This window comes from Salmo salar, chromosome 09 (genome assembly GCF_965601325.2).
Source record: "Salmo salar chromosome 09, fSalSal1, whole genome shotgun sequence".
NCBI classification, from domain to species: Eukaryota; Metazoa; Chordata; class Actinopteri; order Salmoniformes; family Salmonidae; genus Salmo; species Salmo salar.
This window is the reverse complement of record NC_138299.1, coordinates 40,529,408-40,552,108: the sequence shown is the minus strand read 5'-3', so window position 1 is coordinate 40,552,108 and position 22,701 is coordinate 40,529,408. Positions and strand designations below refer to the sequence as shown.

Genomic DNA, 22,701 nt, shown 5'->3' with positions numbered 1-22,701 from the left:
AGGTTCATGTCCATTCTAATAGTCTAATTCCTAATTTTATGACCATAGCTTACTTTTATTTATCTTATTAGGCTACATATGACTTCAAGTTAATAGGCATGGTCAAAGACAGAGAAATACATTACAGCTCTGTAAGGGACCTGGCTGTTCATATTCAAATCAAATCAAATTGTATTAGTCACATGCGCCGAATACAACAGGTGTAGACCTTACAGTGAAATGCTTACTTACAAGCCCCTAACCAACAATGCACTTAAAAAAATTACGAATAAGAATAAGAAATAAAAGGAACAAGTAATTCAATCATACATTGTGTCACTGCCATTTTTGCCACTTCTCTGCAAGTTAATGTTTGGCTTTTGATTGTGTGTTGATATTATTACGTTGCCTCTTAGCCAGGTCTTCCCTGGGATAAATATGTCATCCTCAGTGGGACTAACCTGGTAAAGAGATACCCCATCTCCTGTGTCATTGGAAAGTCAATGTATTATTTGCACTATCATGGGCCAGTTTTTTTACTTTCTACCATATTGTTTCAGTTGTTGGAGACCACATAAGAGAATACCAGTGGACTCAAATTCCTAAATAAATACTTTTGTTACACCTTATAACTTTCATGACTAAGCTGTTATAAATTCCGCTAAATGTGCATGTGTAAATGAGCATGCTTATAAATGCTTAACAAACGTTGATAATTAAAATGATTCAATACTTGTTTTTTTTGTTGGTATGTGAACACTGATAAATAGTTAATCAATGCATATTCACGATAAGTTATTACCAAACATTATCACTTCTACTCTCTTTTGTTTTGATTTGATGACCAATTTCGATATTCTTTAAGGAATTAAACGTAAACAACAACAATGGCTTTGTTGCTGACAGCAGGTTTTGTCCTAAGAGCATTTTAGTGGATTTCTCTCTCTCTCTCTCTGTGTGTGTGTGTGTGTGCTCTCTCTGTGTGTGTGTGTGTGTGTGTGTGTGTGTGTGTGTGTGTGTGTGTGTGTGTGTGTGTGTGTGTGTGTGTGTGTGTGTGAGTGTGTGTGTGAGTGAGTGAGTGAGTGAGTGAGTGAGTGAGTGAGTGAGTGAGTGAGTGAGTGAGAGTGAGTGTATGTTGTTTTAGAGGACCACTCCACAGCAGGGATGGATAGAATCATGAGTCAGCAGCAGCTATGATTCAGCCAACTGAGCCAAATTTCTCTATAAATAGACAATGTATGCATCCCAAATGGCACCCTATTCCCTATTTAGTGCACTAATTTTGACCAAGGCCCATAGTGCTCTGGTCAAAAGTAATGCACTAAATAGGGAATAGGAGGGTGCCATTTGGGACCGAACCTAAAGAGGTACTTAGCCTGTAGAAGGCTTCACTTTGCTTTACTCAGTGAAGACTGACGGCAAAACAGGGAAAGTAGCTGTGGGTTGTTCAGTCTGTCAATAAAAGTCATGCGATTATGTCACAATGTAAAAGCAATGTCATGAAATGAGGAACCAATGTGCAATGTTTATTTTGCACCTTGTCTCATGCATATTGGTCCAAAAACAGTGTAGCAAGCATCACACATTACCATATTATAGATATAAATGAAGGAAGACGTGTACTTTACTGTGTGTTTGGCAGCATTTTCTTGTACTGTAATGTTATATTTTCTCATTACAATGTTATTATAATGTTATAGGTCAGCAGGTCAACAAGGTCAAAACAATGCATGAATTGAGTGACTGGAACCACAAACAGTGATGCAACATGGCGACTGAAACATTTAATTGTTTAATTTGAGATATACTGACACCCCCATGCACATTTGCTTTGTTCATTGTTGTCTAGCTGTCATAGAATGGCGAGCATCATACTGTAGGTGTCTCCTCGTAATGCATTTCAACACAGCACAAAAATGACTGTTAATCATTTGTGCCCGTGGTTCCCGTTTGTAACCCACATTTTCCAATATCACTTGTCTGAGGAGGTAAATTCTCAGATTTTTAGAGGAGGACATCCTGGTTCCTGAGTTAAAAGCAATACATCATTTTACAAGATAACGTGCTGTCCCCCCTTTCTCCCAAGGGAAAATATGACTCTGAGGAAAGTGACTTCTCATACATTTAAGCTATGTTGTGTATACAGTGCATTCGGAAAGTATTCAGACCCTTTGACTTCTTCCACATTTTGTTACATTACAGCCTTATTCTAAAATTGATTAAATTGTTTTTTTCCCTCCTCATCCATCTACACACAATACTCCATAATGACAAAGTAAAAACAGAAATATCACATTTACGTAAGTATTCAGACCCTTTACAGTGATTACAGTCTCGAGTCTTCTTGGGTATGACGCTACAAGCTTGGCACACCTGTATTTGGGGAGTTTCTGCCATTCTTCTCTGCAGATCCTCTCAAGCTCTGTCAGGTTGGATGGGGAACGTCGCTGCACAGCTATTTTCAGAACTCTCCAGAGATGTATGATCCGGTTCAAGTCCAGATTCTGGCTGGGCAACTCAAGGACATTCAGAGACTTGTCCCGAATGTGTACCTAACCAAAAACATCAAAGCCTTTCTTAAAATCAATACACAAGTATATATTTTTAAACCTGCATATTTAGTTAATATTGCCTGCTAACATGAATTTCTTTTAACTAGGGAAATTGTGTCACTTTTCTTGCATTCTGTGCAAGCAGAGTCAGGGTATATGCAGCAGTTTGGGCCGCCTGGCTCGTTGCGAACTGTGTGAAGACCATTTCTTCCTAACAAAGACCGTAATTAATTTGCCAGAATTTTACATAATTATGACATAACATTGAAGGTTGTGCAATGTAGCAGCAATATTTAGACTTAGGGATGCCACCCGTTAGATAAAATACGTAATGGTTCTGTATTTCACTGAAAGAATAAACGTTTTGTTTTCGAAATGATAGTTCCTGGATTTGACCATATTAATGACCTAAGGCTCGTATTTCTGTGTGTTATTATAATTAAGTCTATGATTTGATCGAGCAGTCTGACTGATTGGTGGTAGGCAGCAGCAGGCTCATAAGCGTTCATTCAAACAGCACTTTCCTGCATTTGCCAGCAGCTCTTCACTGTGCTTCAAGCATTGCGCTGTTTATGACTTCAAGCCTATAAACTCCTGAGATTAGGCTGGCAATACTAAAGTACCTATTAGAACATCCAATAGTCAAAGGTATATGAAATACAAATGGCATAGAGAGAAATAGTCCTATAATAACTACAACCTAAAACGTCTTACCTGGGAATATTGACGACTCATGTTAAAAGGGACCACCAGCTTTCATATGTTCTCATGTTCTGAGCAAGGAACTTAAACGTTAGCTTTTTTACATGGCACATATTGCACTTTTACTTTCTTCTCCAACACTTTGTTTTTGCATTATTTAAACCAAATTGAACATGTTTCATTATTTATTTGAGACTTAATTGATTTTATTGATGTATTATATAAAGTTAAAATAAGTGTTCATTCAGTATTGTTGTATTTGTCATTATTACAAATATATATATATAAAAATGGTCCTCCAATAATCGGTATCGGTATCCGCGTTGAAAAATCATAATCGGTCAACCTCTAGTCTGAATACTTTCTGAATGCACTGGTATATCTAAAATGTTCCCTTCTCCATTTTAGTTACTCCAAAAGAATGGACAGATTTCCGGACTGAGTGAAAAAGCAGAGGACCAGACTGAGGAGGTCAATGGCCTGTGTGAAGACGGAGTCGTTGCAGAGGGTGAGTCATCACAGTTTGGAAGAGCGTTAGGTTGTGTGTGTCTGTATAAGAAAGGCTTTACTTTTGGTTACTTGATAAAGAGTTCAATTGTTTCCTCAAGTTTTTACAATGTTATGATATTGGTTAACAGTTCACATTAAGCTTTATAGGGGGCTGTAAAAGAGTTAAGTAGTTTATAATTATTAGTTATTCATATGAATCAGGCAATTAGCCCACACTTTTGAGTAATGCATATTTGTTTCTCATTACAGTTGGTGAGACAAATTCATCTATCGTTTCTCAGAAAGAGGACATTCCGGAGATGATAGAGACTCTCACAGAGGAGGTACCTCCTCTGGAAAACGCAGACAGTGATGGGAAGGAATCACCTGATGCACACGACGAAGCATCAACAAATGAGACTGAAACAGAAGTTAAATTGAATGAAGTCAATGATAGTTTTAAAAAGTTCTTCAGTTCAATTGGTTTAAAATTCACATTGAAAAAAGACTCTGACACAATACCAGAAGTGAGCCCTAAGGAAGAAGAGGGCGAAGCACATACTCCCGAAGACAGCAAGGATACAGAGGAGACCACTATAGATAATGCTGAGGAGAATACTGAGCAGAGCACACCTGAGGATCTGACTGATGATACGATAAAAGAATGTGTTGGCCATACACCAGAGCTTGTAGATGATGCACTAGAAGCATATATTGACGAAGCACCGAACACCGTTGTTGCTGATTCACCAGTGGAACCGGCTGATGATTCTACCTCTCGCCCTACGATGACGGACCTCACATTTGAAGAGTTCCTTAATGAAACCACCAAGGAACAGACCACTGAAACAATAGAATCAAAGGAGGAAATCACACCTGAAGAAGTGGCACAGGCAGAGGGAGAGGCACCAGCCACACCCATTCCTATAGTTGAAGAAATGTCTCCATTTAAACGTTTTTTCCTGACAGGAAAAATACACAAGCAGGTCAAGCAACCCATGAAACAACCCAAGGAGGAACCTAAGGAGGAAGTCATGGAAGAAGTCAAGGAAGAACCCAAGACAGAACCCAAGGAAGAAGTCAATGAGGAACCCAAGGACGAAGTCAAGGAGGAAGTCATCCCTACTGAAGAGACAGACACACCAGCACCAACCATTCCGGATGTTGAAGAAGAAATTATATCCCCGATTAAGAAGTTTTTCACCACGGGAATCTTCGCTGGTTTAAAGAAAAATAAAAACAATTTAGGAGAGGAAACGCCCAAAGATGAAACTGTTGAGAAAAAACACGAACTGCAAAGCATTGAAAAACAGGAGGATGTAAACACACCAGAGGAAGCTGGTCTTGAGCAAGAACAAACAAAAGACGAGATCAGTCCAGATGTTGAGACAATACCGGTCATTGAGGGGAAACAAAATGAGAATGAAGTTCAAGAGACAGTAACAGATTCCCTGATGGCTGAGACATCCAATGTCCCTGAACTGATGATGAGTAAAGTCCATAAAACTAGTGACAACAGAGAGGATGTCCTTGAAGAGCAGCCAGCTACTGAGGAATTACAGACAATTATCTCAAATGGAGCTGAACTTCTTAGCTTTCAAGAGGAAGCTAAAAGTAAAGGAAGTTCAGTCCAGGATATTCTTGAAGAGCAGTCTCCTTCTTGGGGATTTGTAACAGTTATAACAAATGAAGCTGAAACAAATGACGACAAACTTCTTAGCTCTCAAGAGAAAGCTAAAAGCCAGGAAAGTCTTGAAGGACAGTTTCATTCATGGGGATTCGTCACAGTCACAGAATATGTTCCTGAAGAGGAGCCAGCTCCTGAGGTATTACTGACAGTTACCTCAAATGAAGCTGAAACAAATGAAGCCAAACTTCTTGACTCCCAAGAGAAAGCTAAAAGCCAAGGAAGTCCAGTCCAGGATATACTTGAAGAGCAGTCTCCTTCTTTGGGATTCCACACAGTTATCTCAAATGACGCTGAACTTCTTAGCTCACAAGAGAAAGCTAAAAACCAAGGAAGTCCACTCAGGAAGCTCTTATATGGGGCTGGTTTGAAGAAGCTTTCTAGGAAGCGGAGAGGTAAGAAATCAGATGAGTTGACCAGGTCTGGTGAGCATGTTGCTGAGGATTTACTGTCATCCACAGAGTCAGAGGAGTACCAGAGAGGAGAACATCCTGCCTCTTCAACAGAAGAATTAGCAGCAGAGCAGGTAAAAATGTCTGCTCCGTTAGGGTCAAGCCACGAATCAGATAGTGATGTAACCTCTGACGGTGAAAGGAAAAAGGATGGCACCTGGACTTCTTTCAAAAAGCTAATGACGCCCACAAGACGTCCCAAAAGATCTTCTGAGAGTGAGGATGAGTTAGCACTTGTAGGCTCACATGAGGAGCCAAAGCAAAGTGAAGGAGAGCAGGTACTAGAACATTTCACAGAAGAGACCAAAAAGAAAGTAGAAATATCTGTTTCTTGGGAGGCCCTTCTATGTGGATCTGCAAAGAGGAGAGGAAGAAAAACATCTGACTCAGAGGAGGAAGCACCCATGAATGAAGGTGAAACACTAAGTGAACCTGGAAACACTGCAGAGTCTTCACTGGATAGTTCTCAGGAGGGAGGTTATGAACATTTGACCTCTTCCCCTGAGCAAGCTGTAAGTCCCTTAGGGAGTGAAGGGGGGTCAACATGGAAATCCCTTAAAAAGCTGGTCACCTCAAATAGGAAGGCAAAAACCGAGGAGGCCAGCAAAGTTAGCTCACCAGAGCAGATGGCATCTGACAGCGAAATCACCAAAGAGGAGTCTTTATTTTCTCTAAAGAAACTCATCCCTGGACGCAAAAAGCGAAAGCATGGAGGAAAGCAGGAACCAATATCTTCTGACAAGGCAGATAAAGGTGTTGGATCGGATGATGAGGAGGACTCTGAAACACCAGCAGTGGTCCCCATGTCCGAGTTTGATGCAGAAGAGCTAGGAGAGAAACACAGAATATTAACTGAGGCTGTTATAGAAACTCCATTACACATTACAGAAGAAAAAACCCAGCCAGATGTCTCTAGGCTAGTCATCGAATCGGCCGTACCCAAAGACACCCTACCCACTGAAGCAGAGAAGGCTCAAGCCAAAGATACTGTAGAGCAGTTGGCCCCATCAACATCCCCCACTGCTTCGAAAGACTTTGAGGACCTTACGGAATTCATAAGTAAACATCAGCAACTCAGTGATATACCTGAGGAAGGCGTAATAGAGGAGACCATTGCCACACAAGTGTCCACTGCTGAAGAAGCCACTCGAGACGATACCATTGCCGAGGACCTAATCGAGTTGACATCTGAAGCAGTCACTGCCCCAGAACCTCTAGATGATGAATCAACAGAAATGGTTTCAGCAGTGTCACAGCTGACAGAGGAGTCTCCCAAAACATCAGGCAACACAACGCCTGTGCCTGCAGAATACGAGTTGAAAGACACAGAGGTACTTCTGCATGAGGCTGTTGAAACCATTAACAGAACCCCAACTCTCTCATCGGTAATTACAAAAGACCCGCACCTGGAAGCAGCTGCTGTTTCAGTTTCTCCACAAATATTACAGACACCAAAAGAGACGGAAGCAACAGTTTTGACAGCTCATGATAAATCATACGCAGTTGCAATCTGCAAAGGTGAAGAGTCGCAACAAATAGATGCTGTTGATGAAAGCCCAGTGACTCATGTGGTGGAGTGTCCATTAGAAGTCAGCAAGGTAGAACCCACAGAGTTGGCACCTGAGGAAACTGAAGAGTCTGGTGCTGCAGGAATCACAACAGATGAGGTACACAAAGCTGAAGATGAATCAATTCCAATCATGCATATAGATATTGAAAAGGACCAACTAACAGAATTTGTAAACGAGTTAGAAGAGGTAAGACCTGTACTTGTAGCCACTGTTAATTCAGAAGAGGGTGTAGCTCAGGTTGAAGGAAAGTCCATAGCAGAAGACACTCCACAGCCTGATACAGAGCATCTGGAAGTGTCGGTCACAGACAAACTTGTTTTCACACAGGCTCTCAAGGAGGTCACTCTTAAAGAAGAAAAAGAGGAATTCATGGATGTTTCGGAGGATTCTGCAGACATGGAGAATGCACCAGTTGAAGAAACAATCACATGTGATGATCAAGATGTCGCTACTGCAATGCCTGATATTCTGAAGTTAGAATCATCAAATGTTTTGGAATCTTTGATTGGCATAGTGGCACCTGAAGTAGAATCCTCAGAGAAAATGGATCGTGTGGGTGCTATAAGCCCACTTATCGACTCTTCTATGGTTCAGAAAGGGGACATGGTTGTGAGGAAGAATGTGCCATCAGCACAGTTTGTTGATGGTCTTGAGATCCGAGTACAAGTGGCGGATGCAGAGATAAAGTCAGCTGAAGAAACTGTTGAAACAGTGCTTGAAGTTAGCTCAACTGATGTCACTGATCACGAGACTCTAGTACAACAGGTGAATGCTGAGATTGAATCAGCTGAAGCACATGTTGAGACAACCCTTGAGTTGGGCTCAACTGATGATCACGAGATCACAGTACAAGTGGCGGATGTAGAGCTAAAGTCTGCTCAAGTAATTATTGAGAGTGTGCTTGAAGTTGGCTTAACTGATGTCACTGATCATGAGATCAAAGTACAAGAGATAGATGTAGAGATTGAATCAGCTGAAGCAATTGTTGATGCAGTTTTTGTAGTCTTAACTGATGTCAAGGGTCATGAGATCCAAGTGCAAGTGACGGATGCAAATGCTGAGATTGGGTCAGCTGAAGCGATTCTGGAGACAGCACTTGAGGTGGTTTCCTCAACCGGTGTTAAGGAAGTCTTAGACATTTGTGACAAAATGGAGGATAAAGGAGAAGGTGAGAATGCCATTGAGAAGATTGAGGAGGCCATGTTTGAAGAGGAAAGCAGTATTATAACTCAAGAAATACTCCAACATGTACAGCAGAACTCATCAGAAGCTGACTCCAATGTTGTACCACAATCAAGTGAAAAGGCTGAAATTGAATTAACGAGTGAAGCCAAAGTTTCTAAATCACCAGAGGGTATACCAGTGGTGGCAGTTACAGATGCTCAAGGATGTACAGGTGTAGCTGCACAGGTGCAAAAGAAAATTCACTTATTTGAAAACTACTTAGAACTTAATACTCAGGGAAATGCGCACAAACTTTCAGACAAAGAAACTGAGCCCTCAATTTCTCTCGAAGTTGATACAGTATGTGAGGATAGAACAACTCCCGAGACATTTGCAGAGTCTACTTTCGAGGTTGACAAAGTACCAGATGACATAGTTCCCAATACATTTGTAGAGTCCTGTTTGCAGTCAAATGTGCAAGAAGTTTATGGAACGGAGGCTGAATTTATTATTGCGTCCGAAGTAGATTCAGACTCCACCAGTAGGCATGAGAAAGAACTGGTTGGAATGGTAGTACAATCAGCAAAGGAATCAGTTGAGTCATTTGAAAAGAGACTATCTATTGAATCCCATGTCCATATCCATCTTCACATTGAACCCAGAGACACTGGAGTGGTGTCTGCGGGATTGGATTCACCACCACTTGCTATTTGGCCACCTCAAAGTAGTACTGCAGTGGACACTGACAGCTTTCTGAAAGAATCAATAGAAAGTGCAAGTACTACTGCAAAAAGTGCTGTGAATACTGACTGCGTTCCAACAGAATCAATGGAAAGTACTCAACTTTGTGAAGTCAGTCAAATTGAGCAAACAAATGACACTGCACCTCCTGTGCCACTGCATACCCCTCCAGCGCCACTGCATACGACTCCAGCATCATTGCATACGACTCCAGCACCACTGCATATCCCTCCAGCACCACTGCATACCCGAACTGAACTAGTGGTGTGCACCCCAAAACCTGAAGCAGAACGAGAACAAGTAATGATGAATGCAGAAGAGTCTATCCTACACACAGAGGACGAGAATGACCAAGAAGTGTGGCTGGATGCTGAGGAAGATTTTGGCACAGTAAAATCCCATGTCTTAGAAGTTCTGAGCAACAAAATGGGTGGAGGAGTAGAGGAGACGCTGCAGGTCAGTGAAGAGGTCTTTGATATTGCACTTGAGCCTCAAAGCTTTCAATCTATAAGTGAAAACAAATAAGACTTCAGCCATTCCAACAAACTGACGTATTATGAACTGGTAAGTCAGTCCTTTTAATTTCTCGTTATATTACTTTGGGTTTTAAGTACTTGAAGGAGTATACTGAAATAATATCCTCCTGAATTTTTTTCTGTCCTTTTTCGTTCAACAAGCTAAAAGATTGCTCGACTACCAAGGAATCCCTGAAAGAGAAGGTAGAAGTCCATACACGAATGATGACCCACCACAACGGAGGTAAAGCTGCATCCATCCTGACTTCCATTACCAAGCACACTTTTGCATCTGGAGACCTTCTTCAGCTCTTTGAATACATTCACGTTAGTTGCAATGCTATTATATCAGTATGTCTGTTAAGTACTTGTACCTCTTTGAATACAATTTTTGTTCCTTTTCATGTCATATTATCAGAAGTTGGAGGTAGGATAATGTATACTATATATTATTTATGTTTGAATTAAGACAATTTGTCCTTCCCTTTGCATCAGATAAGTTTATTTTACACAGAGTATCTGAGTGAAATTTTCTTTACTCATAATGTAATTTGTGGATTGAACAGTAGTCTAACATTTATTTGTATCAACATATAATACACTCACATTACACAGGACATATTTACCCACTGCTCACCAAAATAATGCAAAGACAAACTGTGATTAGATATACAGGTATGTAGATTTTTTCGGGATCTTTCTGTGTTTTATCAGACTTCTGTAAGACATTAAATGTTTGCTCAAATCAGTACATACCGGTAATATAACATTTGCTCAGAGATGTGTAGTGACTAGAATTTTTATCACATTGCATTTGCACGAATGAGATCATTCCTCTAAATATTACCATTGATCTTCATCATCTCATAGAATTATATAGTTGACTTACTATATGCAAAGTTTGCAAACTATGCACTGCAATGGTTAGTTGACACAGACCACGAATACTGATACAAAATGCTAATTTTATCGCTAGTTGCATCTGAAAGACAAAACTATATTTGTGTATTCGTTTTTTTGCCTGTGAACATATATGTAAAGCTATTTTGTTAACAAGTCACACATACTGGCTTTGTTTGTCTATAACTACAAATATATTTGGTAAGTTTAATTTCAGATTTTAAAACTTTTTCAGAACATAGCCTTATTGAATGCTTATGCAATGTCATGATGGCAGCTTGTTTTTACCCTTGCAATAGTTTCAATGTGTGTGTATGTGTATTGTTTTTCTTTTGACTTCTGGTAACAAATGATGTAAACCTGATAACCTTTGTTGAAATGATATATTCCTGTTAATGTAATATTAACTAATATCTAAATGCAAAACATAAGAGTTGCATGGACATTTTTATATTTCAAAGCTGTTAATGAAATAAAATGCTAATCTTTTTATCACCACAATGTTAAACATTTGCACAACTGTTTTGTCATATACAGTTAAAGTCGGAAGTTTACATACACCTTAGCCAAATACATTTAAACTCAGTTTTTAACAATTCCTGACATTTAATCCTAGTAAAAATTCCCTGTCTTAGGTCAGTTAGGATCACCACTTTATTTTAAGAATGTGAAATATCAGAATAATAGTAGAGAGAACGATTTATTTCAGCTTTAATTTATTTCATCACATTCCCAGTGGGTCAGAAGTTTACATACACTCAATTAGTATTTGGTAGCATTGCCTTTAAATCATTTAACTTGGGTCAAACGTTTCAGGTAGCCTTCCACAAGCTTCCCACAATAAGTTGGGTACATTTTGGCCCATTCCTCTTGACAGAGCTGGTGTAAATGAGTCAGGTTCGTAGGCCTCCTTGCTCACACGTTTTTTTTTCATTTCTGCCCACACATTTTCTATAGGATTGAGGTCAGGGCTTTGTGATGGCTACTCCAATACCTTGACTTTGTTGTCCTTAAGCCATTTTGCCACAACTTTGGAAGTATGCTTGGGGTCATTGTCCATTTGGAAGACCCATTTGCGACCAAGCTTTAACTTCCTGACTGATGTCTTGAGATGTTGCTTCAATATGTCCACATAATTTTCCATCCTCATGATGCCATCTATTTTGTGAAGTGCACCAGTCCCTCCAACAGCAAAGCACCCCCACAACATGATGCTGCCACCCCCGTGCTTAACGGTTGGGATGGTGTTCTTCGGCTTGCAAGCATCCCCCTTTATCCTCCAAACATAACGATGGTCATTATGGCCAAACAGTTATATTTTGTCATCAGACCAGAGGACATTTTTCCAAAAAGTACAATCTTTGTCCCTATGTGCAGTTGCAAACCGTAGTCTGGCTTTTTTATGGCGGTTTTGGAGCAGTGGCTTCTTTCTTGCTGAGCGGCCTTTCAGGTTATGTCGATATAGGACTCATTTTACTGTGGATATAGATACTTTTGTACCTGTTTCCTCCAGCATCTTCACAAGGTCCTTTGCTGTTGTTCTGGGATTGAGTTGCACTTTTCGCACCAAAGTACATTCATCTCTAGGAGACAGAACACGTCTCCTTCCTGAGCGGTATGATGGCCGCGTGGTCCCATGGTGTTTATACTTGTATACTATTGTTTGTACAGATGAACGTGGTACCTTCAGGCGTTTGGAAATTGCTCCCAAGGATGAACCAGACTTGTGGTCTATTTATTTTGATTTTCCCATGAAGTCAAGCAAAGAGGCACTGAGTTTGAAGGTAGGCCTTGGAATACATCCAAATGGACTCAAATGATGTCAATTAGCCTATCAGAAGCATCTAAAGCCATGCCATCATTTTCTGGAATTTTCCAAGCTGTTTAAAGGCAGAATCAACTTAGTGTATGTAAACTTCTGACCCACTGGAATTGTTATACAGTGAATTATAAGTGAAATAATCTGTAAACAATTGTTGGAAAAATGACTTGTGCCATGCACAAAGTAGATGTCCTAACCGACTTGCCAAAACTATAGTTTGTTAACAAGAAATTTGTGGAGTGGTTGAAAAACGAGTTTTAATGACTCCAACCTAAGTGTATGTAAACTTACGACTTCAACTGTAGATATTGGCTGGACCCCGAGCAGTCCTCCGAGCCAGATAAAGGGGTTTACATACAGCTTGAAGGACCACTCCGAGCCTCTCAGGGCCTTTCTTACATACGAGTTATGGTTCTGTCACTGTGGTTCTACCTATACTAAATAAAGCAAGACACGTACAGTACTTACAATATGCAATTAAGTTTACTCCACTTTATTTTATAAATCAAAACACCAAAAAATTCACAGGAGATGACAGCTGTCACTACATTTAAGTGCTGTTGATCTTCACGGATCACATCGTGAACCTGAATAACATTTGACATGGTAAGACCATAGACAATTAGCATCTTCTGAATAACATTTGACATGGTAAGACCATAGACAATTAGCATCTTCTTATTGACCTGAAGCTCTAATAGGGCTCAACTTCTTACAGACAAGTCACTGGGATCATGAGCCATTGGATTGGTTGTTTGAATTATCATACAGTTTGCTAGAATGAAGACAAACAGAAATGTATGTCTCCAAATAAATAAATAAATACATACACTTAATCAATACACATAGGCAATTTTAAGTTTAAATACAAACAAACTCAAGCATATAAAGCCCCAAACACCATTTATATATTAATGAGTACATTTGGATACATATTTGAAACAGAAATCCAACAGTCACAAAGTGAGCTAGTGAGACATTGCCTCCCTCGGTTGGCTATCTTTTACATTGTGTGGCAGAGACACTGGTGATTTGCTTAAATGTGAACTTCTCTTCTTTTTAGCCTCTTTCCACCAACCAAAATCCTATCTTCTACAGTGATATTTCTCAATTTGTATCAAGGCTGTCTGTCCATTAAAAATGTGTTACTTCTTGCAAAGCAACCCCTCACAACTCCTTTCCCCCGTGTGAGCTACTTGCATGTATGTACTGACATGTATGTGTAACTAATAGATGCACACACACACTACATGTTTTTACATTTATGTAAATTGTATAATATTTTTTGTTATGTGTAAGACCACAGTAAGATTAGCTGTCACCATTGGCTAATGTGGATCCTAATAAATCAAATCCCATCGCTTCTAGTGTTAACGAACAGTAAGTCTACCGTAGTTGTGCGATTTTCTTATGTTCAGTAAGTTGCATTCTTTGGGGTCAAAGCTTAGCCTTCTTTTCAACGTTTTGTTCATTATGATCATAATGTAATTAATAAAATAGGCATTTGTTAGTCTTTTTCTTTCCTTAAATCTGTATTTTATCGTCGCTGATGAAGCTCTTCAGAAAATCATTCTGCCAACTTCAAACAACACCTGAAGAAACCAAACCAAAAGATTACTGAGAGGATATTAAACATTTAATGATAAGGTGACATTTTGTTCTTGTTCATTATAATGCTAGAAACACTATAATCTTAATCATAACCATCATCACCAGAACATAAACCATGTAGTTAGAGGAGGTGCGTTAGGTTCTGACCTCGATAGTGATGAGGATGACGATCATCCACTCCAGCCTCAAGCTGTGCTTCTCGCTCAAGTGGTTCCTCATTAGGTCTGTTAGCTCAGTGCAGTGCTGCAGTTTCTCATTCACTACCTGAAAAACAATAGGACAACAGGCAACTGTAGGCTCCACTGCTGCAAATGGATTTCAATGCCACTATCATTTTTTGCATAATGACAAGCATTTTTAAGGTTTGCTGCCTATGACTAAAGTGGACTATTTCCCAGAAGAAACAACATAGCTACATTTACAAGTAATACTGCATCTGCTTCCAAATCAAATCTTATCAAATATGATCCATAAACTCATACTAACGATGAATAAGACAGACCATATGTAAAATATATGCACCCATGACAGTAAATCGCTTTGGATAAAAGCATCTGGTAAATTACATATAATTATTATATTATAGCCCTACCTTGACCCGGCGGTTGATGTTGAGGAACTGACACGTCTTGTCATAGAGCATCTCCAGGTTCTCTCTGTCCCAGTAGAAGTCTGGCGTGATCAGCAGGTCAGAGCTCAGGTTGATGCAGTGTCTGGAACAGAACAGCAGGTCAGAGCTCAGGTTGATAGATACAGTGGAAAATGTAATACAATACAATTCAGTTCGTTCAAATGTTTTATAAAACAAGAGTAGGGCTGAACCCAAATATTCAACTGGTTGATAGGCTGTCGGTTGACCGATATATTTTTTTTAGTCGAGCAGTAGGAAATAAATAAATAAATATACACACACATACACACAGTACCAGTCAAAAGTTTGGACACACCTTTATTTTTACTATTTTCTACATTGTAGAATAATAGTGAAGACTTCAAAACTATGAAATGACACATATGGAATCATGTAGTAAGCAAAAAAAGGGTTTTAGATTTTAGATTCTTCAAAGTAGCCACCCTTTGCCTTGATAGCTTTGCACACTCTTGGCATTCTCTCAACCAGCTTCACGAGGAATGCTTTTCCAACGGTCTTGAAGGAGTTCCCACATTATGCTGAGCACTTGATGGCTGCTTTTCCTTCACTCTGCAGTCCAACCCATCTCAATTGGGTTGAGATCGGGTGATTGTGGAGGCCAGGTCATCTGATGCAGCACTCCATCACTCTCCTTGGTCAAATAGCCCTTACAGAGCCTGGAGGTGTGTTTTGGGTCATTGTCCTATTGAAAAACAAATGATAGTCCCACTAAGCCCAAACCAGATGGGATGGCGTATCGGTGTGGTAGCCATGCTGGTTAAGTGTGCTTTGAATTCTAAATAAATCACTGACAGTGTCACCAGCAACGCACCCCCACACCATCACACCTCCTCCATGCTAATCATCCTAATCTGCGTCTCACAAAGACACGGCGGTTGAAACCAAAACTCTCAAATTTGGACTCATCAGACCAAAGGATAGATTTCCAACGGTCTAATGTCCATTGCTTGGGTTTCTTGGCCCAAGTAAGTCTCTTCTTATTATTGGTGTCCTTTAGTAGTGGTTTCTTTGCAGAAATTCAACCACAAAGGCCTGATTCACACAGTCTCCTCTGAACAGTTGATGTTGAGATGTGTCTGTTACTTGAACTCTGAAGTATTTACTTGGGCTGCAATTTGAGGTGCAGTTAATTGCTGACTTCTGAGGCTGGTAACTCTAATGAACTTATCCTCTGCAGCAGAGGTAACTGGGTCTTTCTTTCCTGCGGCGGTCCTCATGAGAGCCAGTTTTATCATAGCGCTTGATGGTTTTTGAGACTGCACTTGAAGAAACATTCAAAGTTTGACATTTTCCAGATTGACTGACCTTCATGTCTTAAAGTAATGGTAGACTGTCATTTCTCTTTGCTTAATTGAGCTGCTCTTGTCATGATATGGACTTGGTATTTTACCAAATTGGGCTCTTCTGTACACCACCCCTACCTTGTCACAACACAACAGATTGTCTGAAAACGCATTAAGGCACACGTGTTAATTGAAATGCATGCCAGGTGACTACCTCACGATGCTGGTTGAGAGAATGCCAAGAGTGTGCAAAGCTGTCATCAAGGCAAAGGGTGGCTACTTTGAAGAATCTCAAATATAAAATACATTTTGATTTGTTTAACACTTTTTTTGGTTACTACATGATTCCATGTGTCATTTCATAGTTGATGTCTTCACTATTATTCTACAATATAGAAAATAGTAAAAGTAAAACCCTGGAATAAGTAGGTGTCCAAACTTGACTGTATACATCTTTTTTTATATATTGGCACGAGACACCTGTCTTACTCGCACCCATTTCAGTAAACTAATCCATTGCGGAGGCTGAGACTAATCCACTGCGGAGGCTGAGACTAATCCATTGCAGAATACTGCGGGAATGGCACAGTCCAAGAAAAAGGGGAGTGTGGCTGCACAATGCACGTCACTCTCCAGAATGCGCTCTCTCCTGCCAATTTGTGCACATTCATTGTTTCATAACTTCAATTGTGTGAATTGTTTCCGTTTGATTGTTAGTGTCTATCAATTCCCCATTACATACATCACCAGTAGTACATGTACTGTTACCTACAATGTTTGTTTGGTTACGGTAATGTCTGTTAACACATTCAATATGTTATTATTCCAGTCTTTTACCGTTCTCATTGTCGGAGTGAGTGGACACATAGGTTTGCAGAGCACACAACCTATGCTACACTTGTGAGAAACAAGTTTTGGTTAATTTCATTCCATTTACGAGTTGTCAATTTAGTAATTGTCTTTTGTTTGGAGCGCTCCTGTCAATGTTGAGTAACCTGATTACGCATAGAAGTAGGCCTAGGCTACCTGGCCTGCTCGCAAATGTAGGCATATAAATGTGCCCATTTGGGTATCTCATAGTATTTCTGATTGGCTTAAAGCACCACCACTAATGAGCTGTGGAGCTTCTCAAAGTAATGTTTTTTTCCACCTCAAACAGCAAGTTAACAAAGTTTGTTTTTACATTCATTGAGAATGACAAGGCAATTTTTACATAGTTGGAAATGGCAATATAAGTTACTTTTAGGTTTGTATCATTTACATTGGGATAGAATTTTGATTAACCACATGACAATGATTTTGAGAAACAAAGACTTATTATAAATGAAATTAAACTGTTCCACGAAAATGTGCATATGAAAACCATAACTGGCATGCAGATCGGTAGAAATGGCAAGATAAATTGGCATTCCACATGACAAAGTTTGCAGACTCCACGTGTAGCCTATTACCGACAACTTCAGGAGAGTAGTGGCAGAATCTGCGAAAGCCAGGAGCGGGAGGAGGATAGTCGGGACAGGTTAAGGTTTTTATCTTCTGGTCATCTTGATCTCTGGCTCCCTCTTGAGTCATTTGTGTCTTACTTCATCAAATAGTGAGCTTAAAGCATCAGACAAGCTCAATGCATACATAACTGATTTCATTAAAACACAGAGTGTGTCTATATATGGAAAAAAACATGTTTTAAAACTATTACCAATTGATTGGAACAGACGACTTTCGGTCGACCAAGAAATGTTTTAGTCCAGGACAGCCCTAAATAAGAGTCACAGCTTTAAATTGACTTTACCTCAGAGAAAAGAGTTCTCCGATCTTCTGCATAACCTCTGCTCTGGACAGCTTTATTTTATTCCCAGATTTCAGCATCTGAATGGGAAGTGCATATAATCTAGTTAGTTGGGAGGAACAAACAAAAATTATTTTTACAGCGACAAACAATTCGTAATGATGATTTTACGTGATTCTCTACTCATGATTTGAGATGATTGTTTCTCAAGTGTGGAGATCCAAACTGTACACAGATTATTGTTAACCTACCTCTGGAATTGACTGAATCGACTCCACAAAGTCATCCAAAGCCACCTCCCATATGGCCAGTTTCACTGCAACAAAACCCAGACAGACGGGAGAGCAGTATACTGACAGTAAGGATAAATCACCATAGTACCTGGACCGTTTAACAGTAATGCTTTGTTTCATACAGTAACAAAAAACAGTAACATGAAAAAGGTTCAAACTAACCTGACAAAGAAAGGGCATTTGAAAATGCAAATTTATCCAGCACGGCCTTGTCAGGATCTATTTCACTGTTCAGCAGGAAGTTACCACGTTGTAGCTTTGAGTTTCCCCTGGGTTGAACAAAAGACACTGATCACTAAAGACAACGATATACAACTAATTGTTCCCTATCCTAGCAGAGTAATACAATTGTTATTATCATCCAAATTAAAACTAAACAATGATAAATGTTAAAGACATATCAAGTCATTCATTTTTCAGAAATCTACAATTACATTTAATTGTAATCCATATAACATTATTGAAACTGCAATCATTGATCTGTAACGACCAACCATATCAGGTGACGTACTCTCCAATAGTGTAGTTGATCTCTTCATTTTCCCAGTGGACCAGAGCTACCTCGTAGGGATGAATCTCATGCCGCTCCAAGATCCTCATCACTTTCTTCATCTGAAAAACAAAGCAGTTCAATAGCAAGAAATGTCATTATTGATCTGTAACTGACAATATCTGCAGCTCCCTCTACAAATCACCTGCTACCATGCTGACCACAACGCTCGCACTGCAAAAAGAAATGTACACATACATGTTATTCAATCATTGCACCCACACTGCTCGCGAGCGTGGCCAGGTGCTAAAATAGAACTTGGTTCTATTTGTGACGCTCAACGCGCTGCAAGTGCTGCCTCTCCCATCTCCTCATTGGTTTTTAGGAGCATATACACATGTGGGTGATTGAAAAGTGAACTGAGGTCCACACTCAGTCCATCTTTGTGGTAATGCACCGTAAAGTTGGTTGCCAACCATCATATAAAGTCCAAAGAATAAAAAGAAGCCTGAAGGAGGAGAGATGAAAAATTAATTCGGTTTACCGTTTTATCTGTGGATTAATTGTCGGAGTAGAGGACCTTGTGCATTTCAGGTAAAATAACAACCCAATGTTTATATCCCTGGACAAATTAGCTAGCAACAGCAAGCTAGCTAGCTAAATTACCATAAATGTTTAATAATTTTTTACCTGTCCCAAAATTAATATAATTGTTTCAGAGTTTGTTTTGATATTTCAACCTGTGTCCCCTGATCGCGTCTGGTGTGGGTGAACAAAATCAACTTTTGCGCATGCGGTTTGGTCAGCATGTTAGACTACCTGATTCAAGAGAACCACACCTTCCCCTAGTGATTTTTAAGTGAGTGTAATGTGATCTTCTTTGTCATTATCAGAACTATAATTACTATTGTGACTTCTTATGTGCAATATGATCAGAATTATTCTTACTGTTTTCTCTTCAACATTCCAAAAGACCACTGACCCCTCCCTAGAAGTAAAAATGGCTTAATTAATTAATATTCAAAACAAAACAATAAGTAATGTAAAAGACATAACCAATAACATACAGAACAAAAGAGGACATACCTGAAGAAGAACATTGTTGCATTATCACTGGGTTTTTGGGCATTGTCAGTGCATATTACGAGTGCATTTGAGGCATCTGAAATTCAAATATATTATAATCAAAATGTGCCTTTTGTTACATTGCACAGCCATGAAAAGAGTAAGGAATTAGCCTACAGTATCCATGAAGTAAAGTAAAAAGGTGTTGGCCTACCTCTTGGTAAATCTACTTCATAGAAGCCGTGGGCTATGAGGTCATGGCAGAGTGTTGGCAGATGGTACTGGTCTGCTGTTGCATAGGCAATGCACTGCATCATATCCTATGGGGTCAGATAGAACATGGATGCAAACATTGTTAATGACATATTAACCCCACATTATCAAGAATCAGAATTGGATCATATGCGACGTTAAGATAGGGCTCAAGTCTATATGCTCTGATGTGTGTCTCTAATGTCCCTGTATGTACCTCATCCAATTTCCTCACTAGGCATCAATAAATCCTATTCCATTCATACGTCCACCAGCCCACCATCCATCCATTCGTTAATTTATTAAGTATCTCCCAGTCTTCTAATCTGATTGATGGACGGACGGCTTCACCTTGTCCTCCTTTGGGGTCGGCTGATTGGTTCTGGATGGTTGTTTGGTCCTGGGGCCTTTAGGAATTTTTTTGCCACTTCCAAGCACGGTCACTGGTTTCATCACTGATTTAACAGGAGCTGTTGAATAAAACCTTCTCTGTATACTGAAACTCCAGGGTCTGGTGGAGGTGGGCTGACCAGGGACAGCTGATAGTGACTGAACACAGGTGTTAAAATGTCGTGCCGCATACGAAACATCTCGCTCCCCGTCTCGTCTGACAGTGCAGCCATGCTGTTGGATGTGTGTGCTTGAGTGACACGTCCTATGATGAACAGAGTCTGAGGTGGTCCAGGGAGCTAGTCGAGTTCTAGGTGGTACATGTGGCTCGATAGGGTCTGACAGATTGACAGAGGTGAACCTATAGGTACATGTCCTACTCCCCAAAGGCTTCTGGATCCTCAGTCGGCACAACAGTGTCCAGAACATGTTATGGATTGGACTACACAGGAATGCAAAGAGATGAGAAAACATAAGCATACTGTATTGACTAGCTAAATCATGGAACCAACATATCTATGAGGTTTATTCTACTCAAGAGGAACCAATTTGAATACCTTCACACAAAGAAATGCATCATGGACTGCACATTACAAACGTTTTAGCTATTTGCATTAATTTCTTGTATCAGGAAAATTGACCTTGGCTGAATGGAAATGCATGCAATAGCTAAGTAGCTAGCCAGATTACAATAAACGTTCTGGACATTATGGTCATTGGTTACTAGAATGCCGCTGTTGCTCACAATAAAGCACGAGGCATGTACGCCACATCAAACCTTCCATGAAGAAAGGCTCGTGCACTAGCACTTGCAAGGTAGCTAGTTAACTTCAAATCAATGAGTTATAACGTTAGCTATCTAGCTTAAAGAAAATAACTCACCAAATCAGGCTACTAAAACAAGAAGATGTTCTAATGCTTGTCATGTTAAAATAACTACAGTATTTGCGTTGAGTCACATCTAACTCGGTGTGAAACGTGCATTAGATACTCATGACAGTTCGAATGCAGCCTTGTTGTGCATAAAGTTTAATTTGAACAGCTACTGCATTTCCTGGTTGCGGTGACGCAAATTTGCGTCATCCTCGACTAGAGGATTTTGAAACACAGCACCCCCTGTGGTGAAATGAGAGACAATGTTTTCTGTTGCCTGGAGACTCCTGGAAACCGCACTGTATATCAACCAAGAACTCCCCCCTATACAGTTGAAGTCGGAAGTTTACATACACTTAGGTTGGAGTCATTAAAACTCGTTTTCCAACCACTCCACAAATTTCTTGTTAACAAACTATAGTTTTGGCAAGTCGGTTAGGACATCTACTTTGTGCATGACACAAGTAATTTTTCAAACAATTGTTTACAGACAGATTATTTCAATTATAATTCACTGTATCACAATTCCAGTGGGTCAGAAGCTTACCTACACTAAGTTGACTGTGCCTTTAAACAGTCATGATGTTTAGAAGCTTCAGATAGGCTAATTGACATCATTTCAGTCAATTGGAAGTGTACCTGTGGATGTATTTCAAGGCCTACCTTCAAACTCAGTGCCTCTTTGCTTGACATCATGGGAAAATCAAAAGAAATCAGCCAAGACCTCAGAAAAAAAATTGTAGACCTCCACAAGTCTGGTTCATCCTTGGGAGCAATTTCCAAATGCCTGAAGATACCACGTTCATCTGTATCAATCAATCAATGAAATGTATTTATAAAGCCCTTCTTACATCAGCTGATGTCACAAAGTGCTGTTCAGAAACCCAGCCTAAAACCCCAAACAGCAAATAATGCAGGTGTAGAAGCACGGTGGCTAGGAAAAACTCCCTGGAAAGGCCAGAACCTAGGAAGAAACCTAGAGAGGAACCAGGTTATGAGGGGTGGCCAGTCCTCTTCTAGCTGTGCCTGGTGGAGATTATAACAGAACATGGCCAAAATCCTCAGGAGTAAATGTCAGTTGGCTTTTTATAGCCGATCATTCAGAGTATCTCTACCGCTCCTGCTGTCTCTAGAGAGTTGAAAACAGCAGGTCTGGGACAGGTAGCACGTCCGGTGAACAGGTCAGGGTTCCATAGCCGCAGGCAGAACAGTTGAAACTGGAGCAGCAGCACGGCCAGGTAGTCCTGAGACATGGTCCTAGGGTTCAGGTCCTCCGAGCGAGAGAAAGAAAGAGAGAAAGAGAGAAAGAAAGAGAAAAAAAGAGTGAAAGAGAGAGAGAATTAGAAAGAGCATACTTAAATTCACATAGGACACCGGATAAGACAGGAGAAATACTCCAGATATAACAGACTGACCCTAGCCCCCCGACACA

General features: G+C 40.0%; 2 protein-coding genes across 2 annotated transcripts; one reads left to right on the top strand and one right to left on the bottom strand.

Annotated features, from left to right (window-relative positions):
- The first annotated feature begins 3,997 nt into the window (after window positions 1-3,997).
- Window positions 3,998-11,247, top strand: LOC106611321 (uncharacterized). Its single transcript, XM_014211395.3, has 2 exons — window positions 3,998-9,901; window positions 10,015-11,247. Exon 1 carries the CDS (start codon window positions 4,043-4,045, stop codon window positions 9,860-9,862), a length of 5,820 nt encoding a protein of 1,939 aa, XP_014066870.3. The 5' UTR covers window positions 3,998-4,042; the 3' UTR covers window positions 9,863-9,901; window positions 10,015-11,247.
- A 1,799-nt stretch (window positions 11,248-13,046) lies between these two features.
- LOC106611322 (required for meiotic nuclear division protein 1 homolog) lies at window positions 13,047-21,469 on the bottom strand. The gene is made up of 12 exons (XM_014211396.3): window positions 21,279-21,469; window positions 20,358-20,838; window positions 19,969-20,074; window positions 19,776-19,851; window positions 19,638-19,677; window positions 18,711-18,811; window positions 18,362-18,468; window positions 18,158-18,222; window positions 17,910-17,986; window positions 14,778-14,898; window positions 14,333-14,449; window positions 13,047-14,166 (listed from the first exon to the last, which is right to left on the bottom strand). The coding sequence occupies exons 1-12, from the start codon at window positions 21,320-21,322 to the stop codon at window positions 14,134-14,136; spliced, it is 1,368 nt and encodes a 455-aa protein (XP_014066871.2). The 5' UTR covers window positions 21,323-21,469; the 3' UTR covers window positions 13,047-14,133.
- Window positions 21,470-22,701: the final 1,232 nt, after the last annotated feature.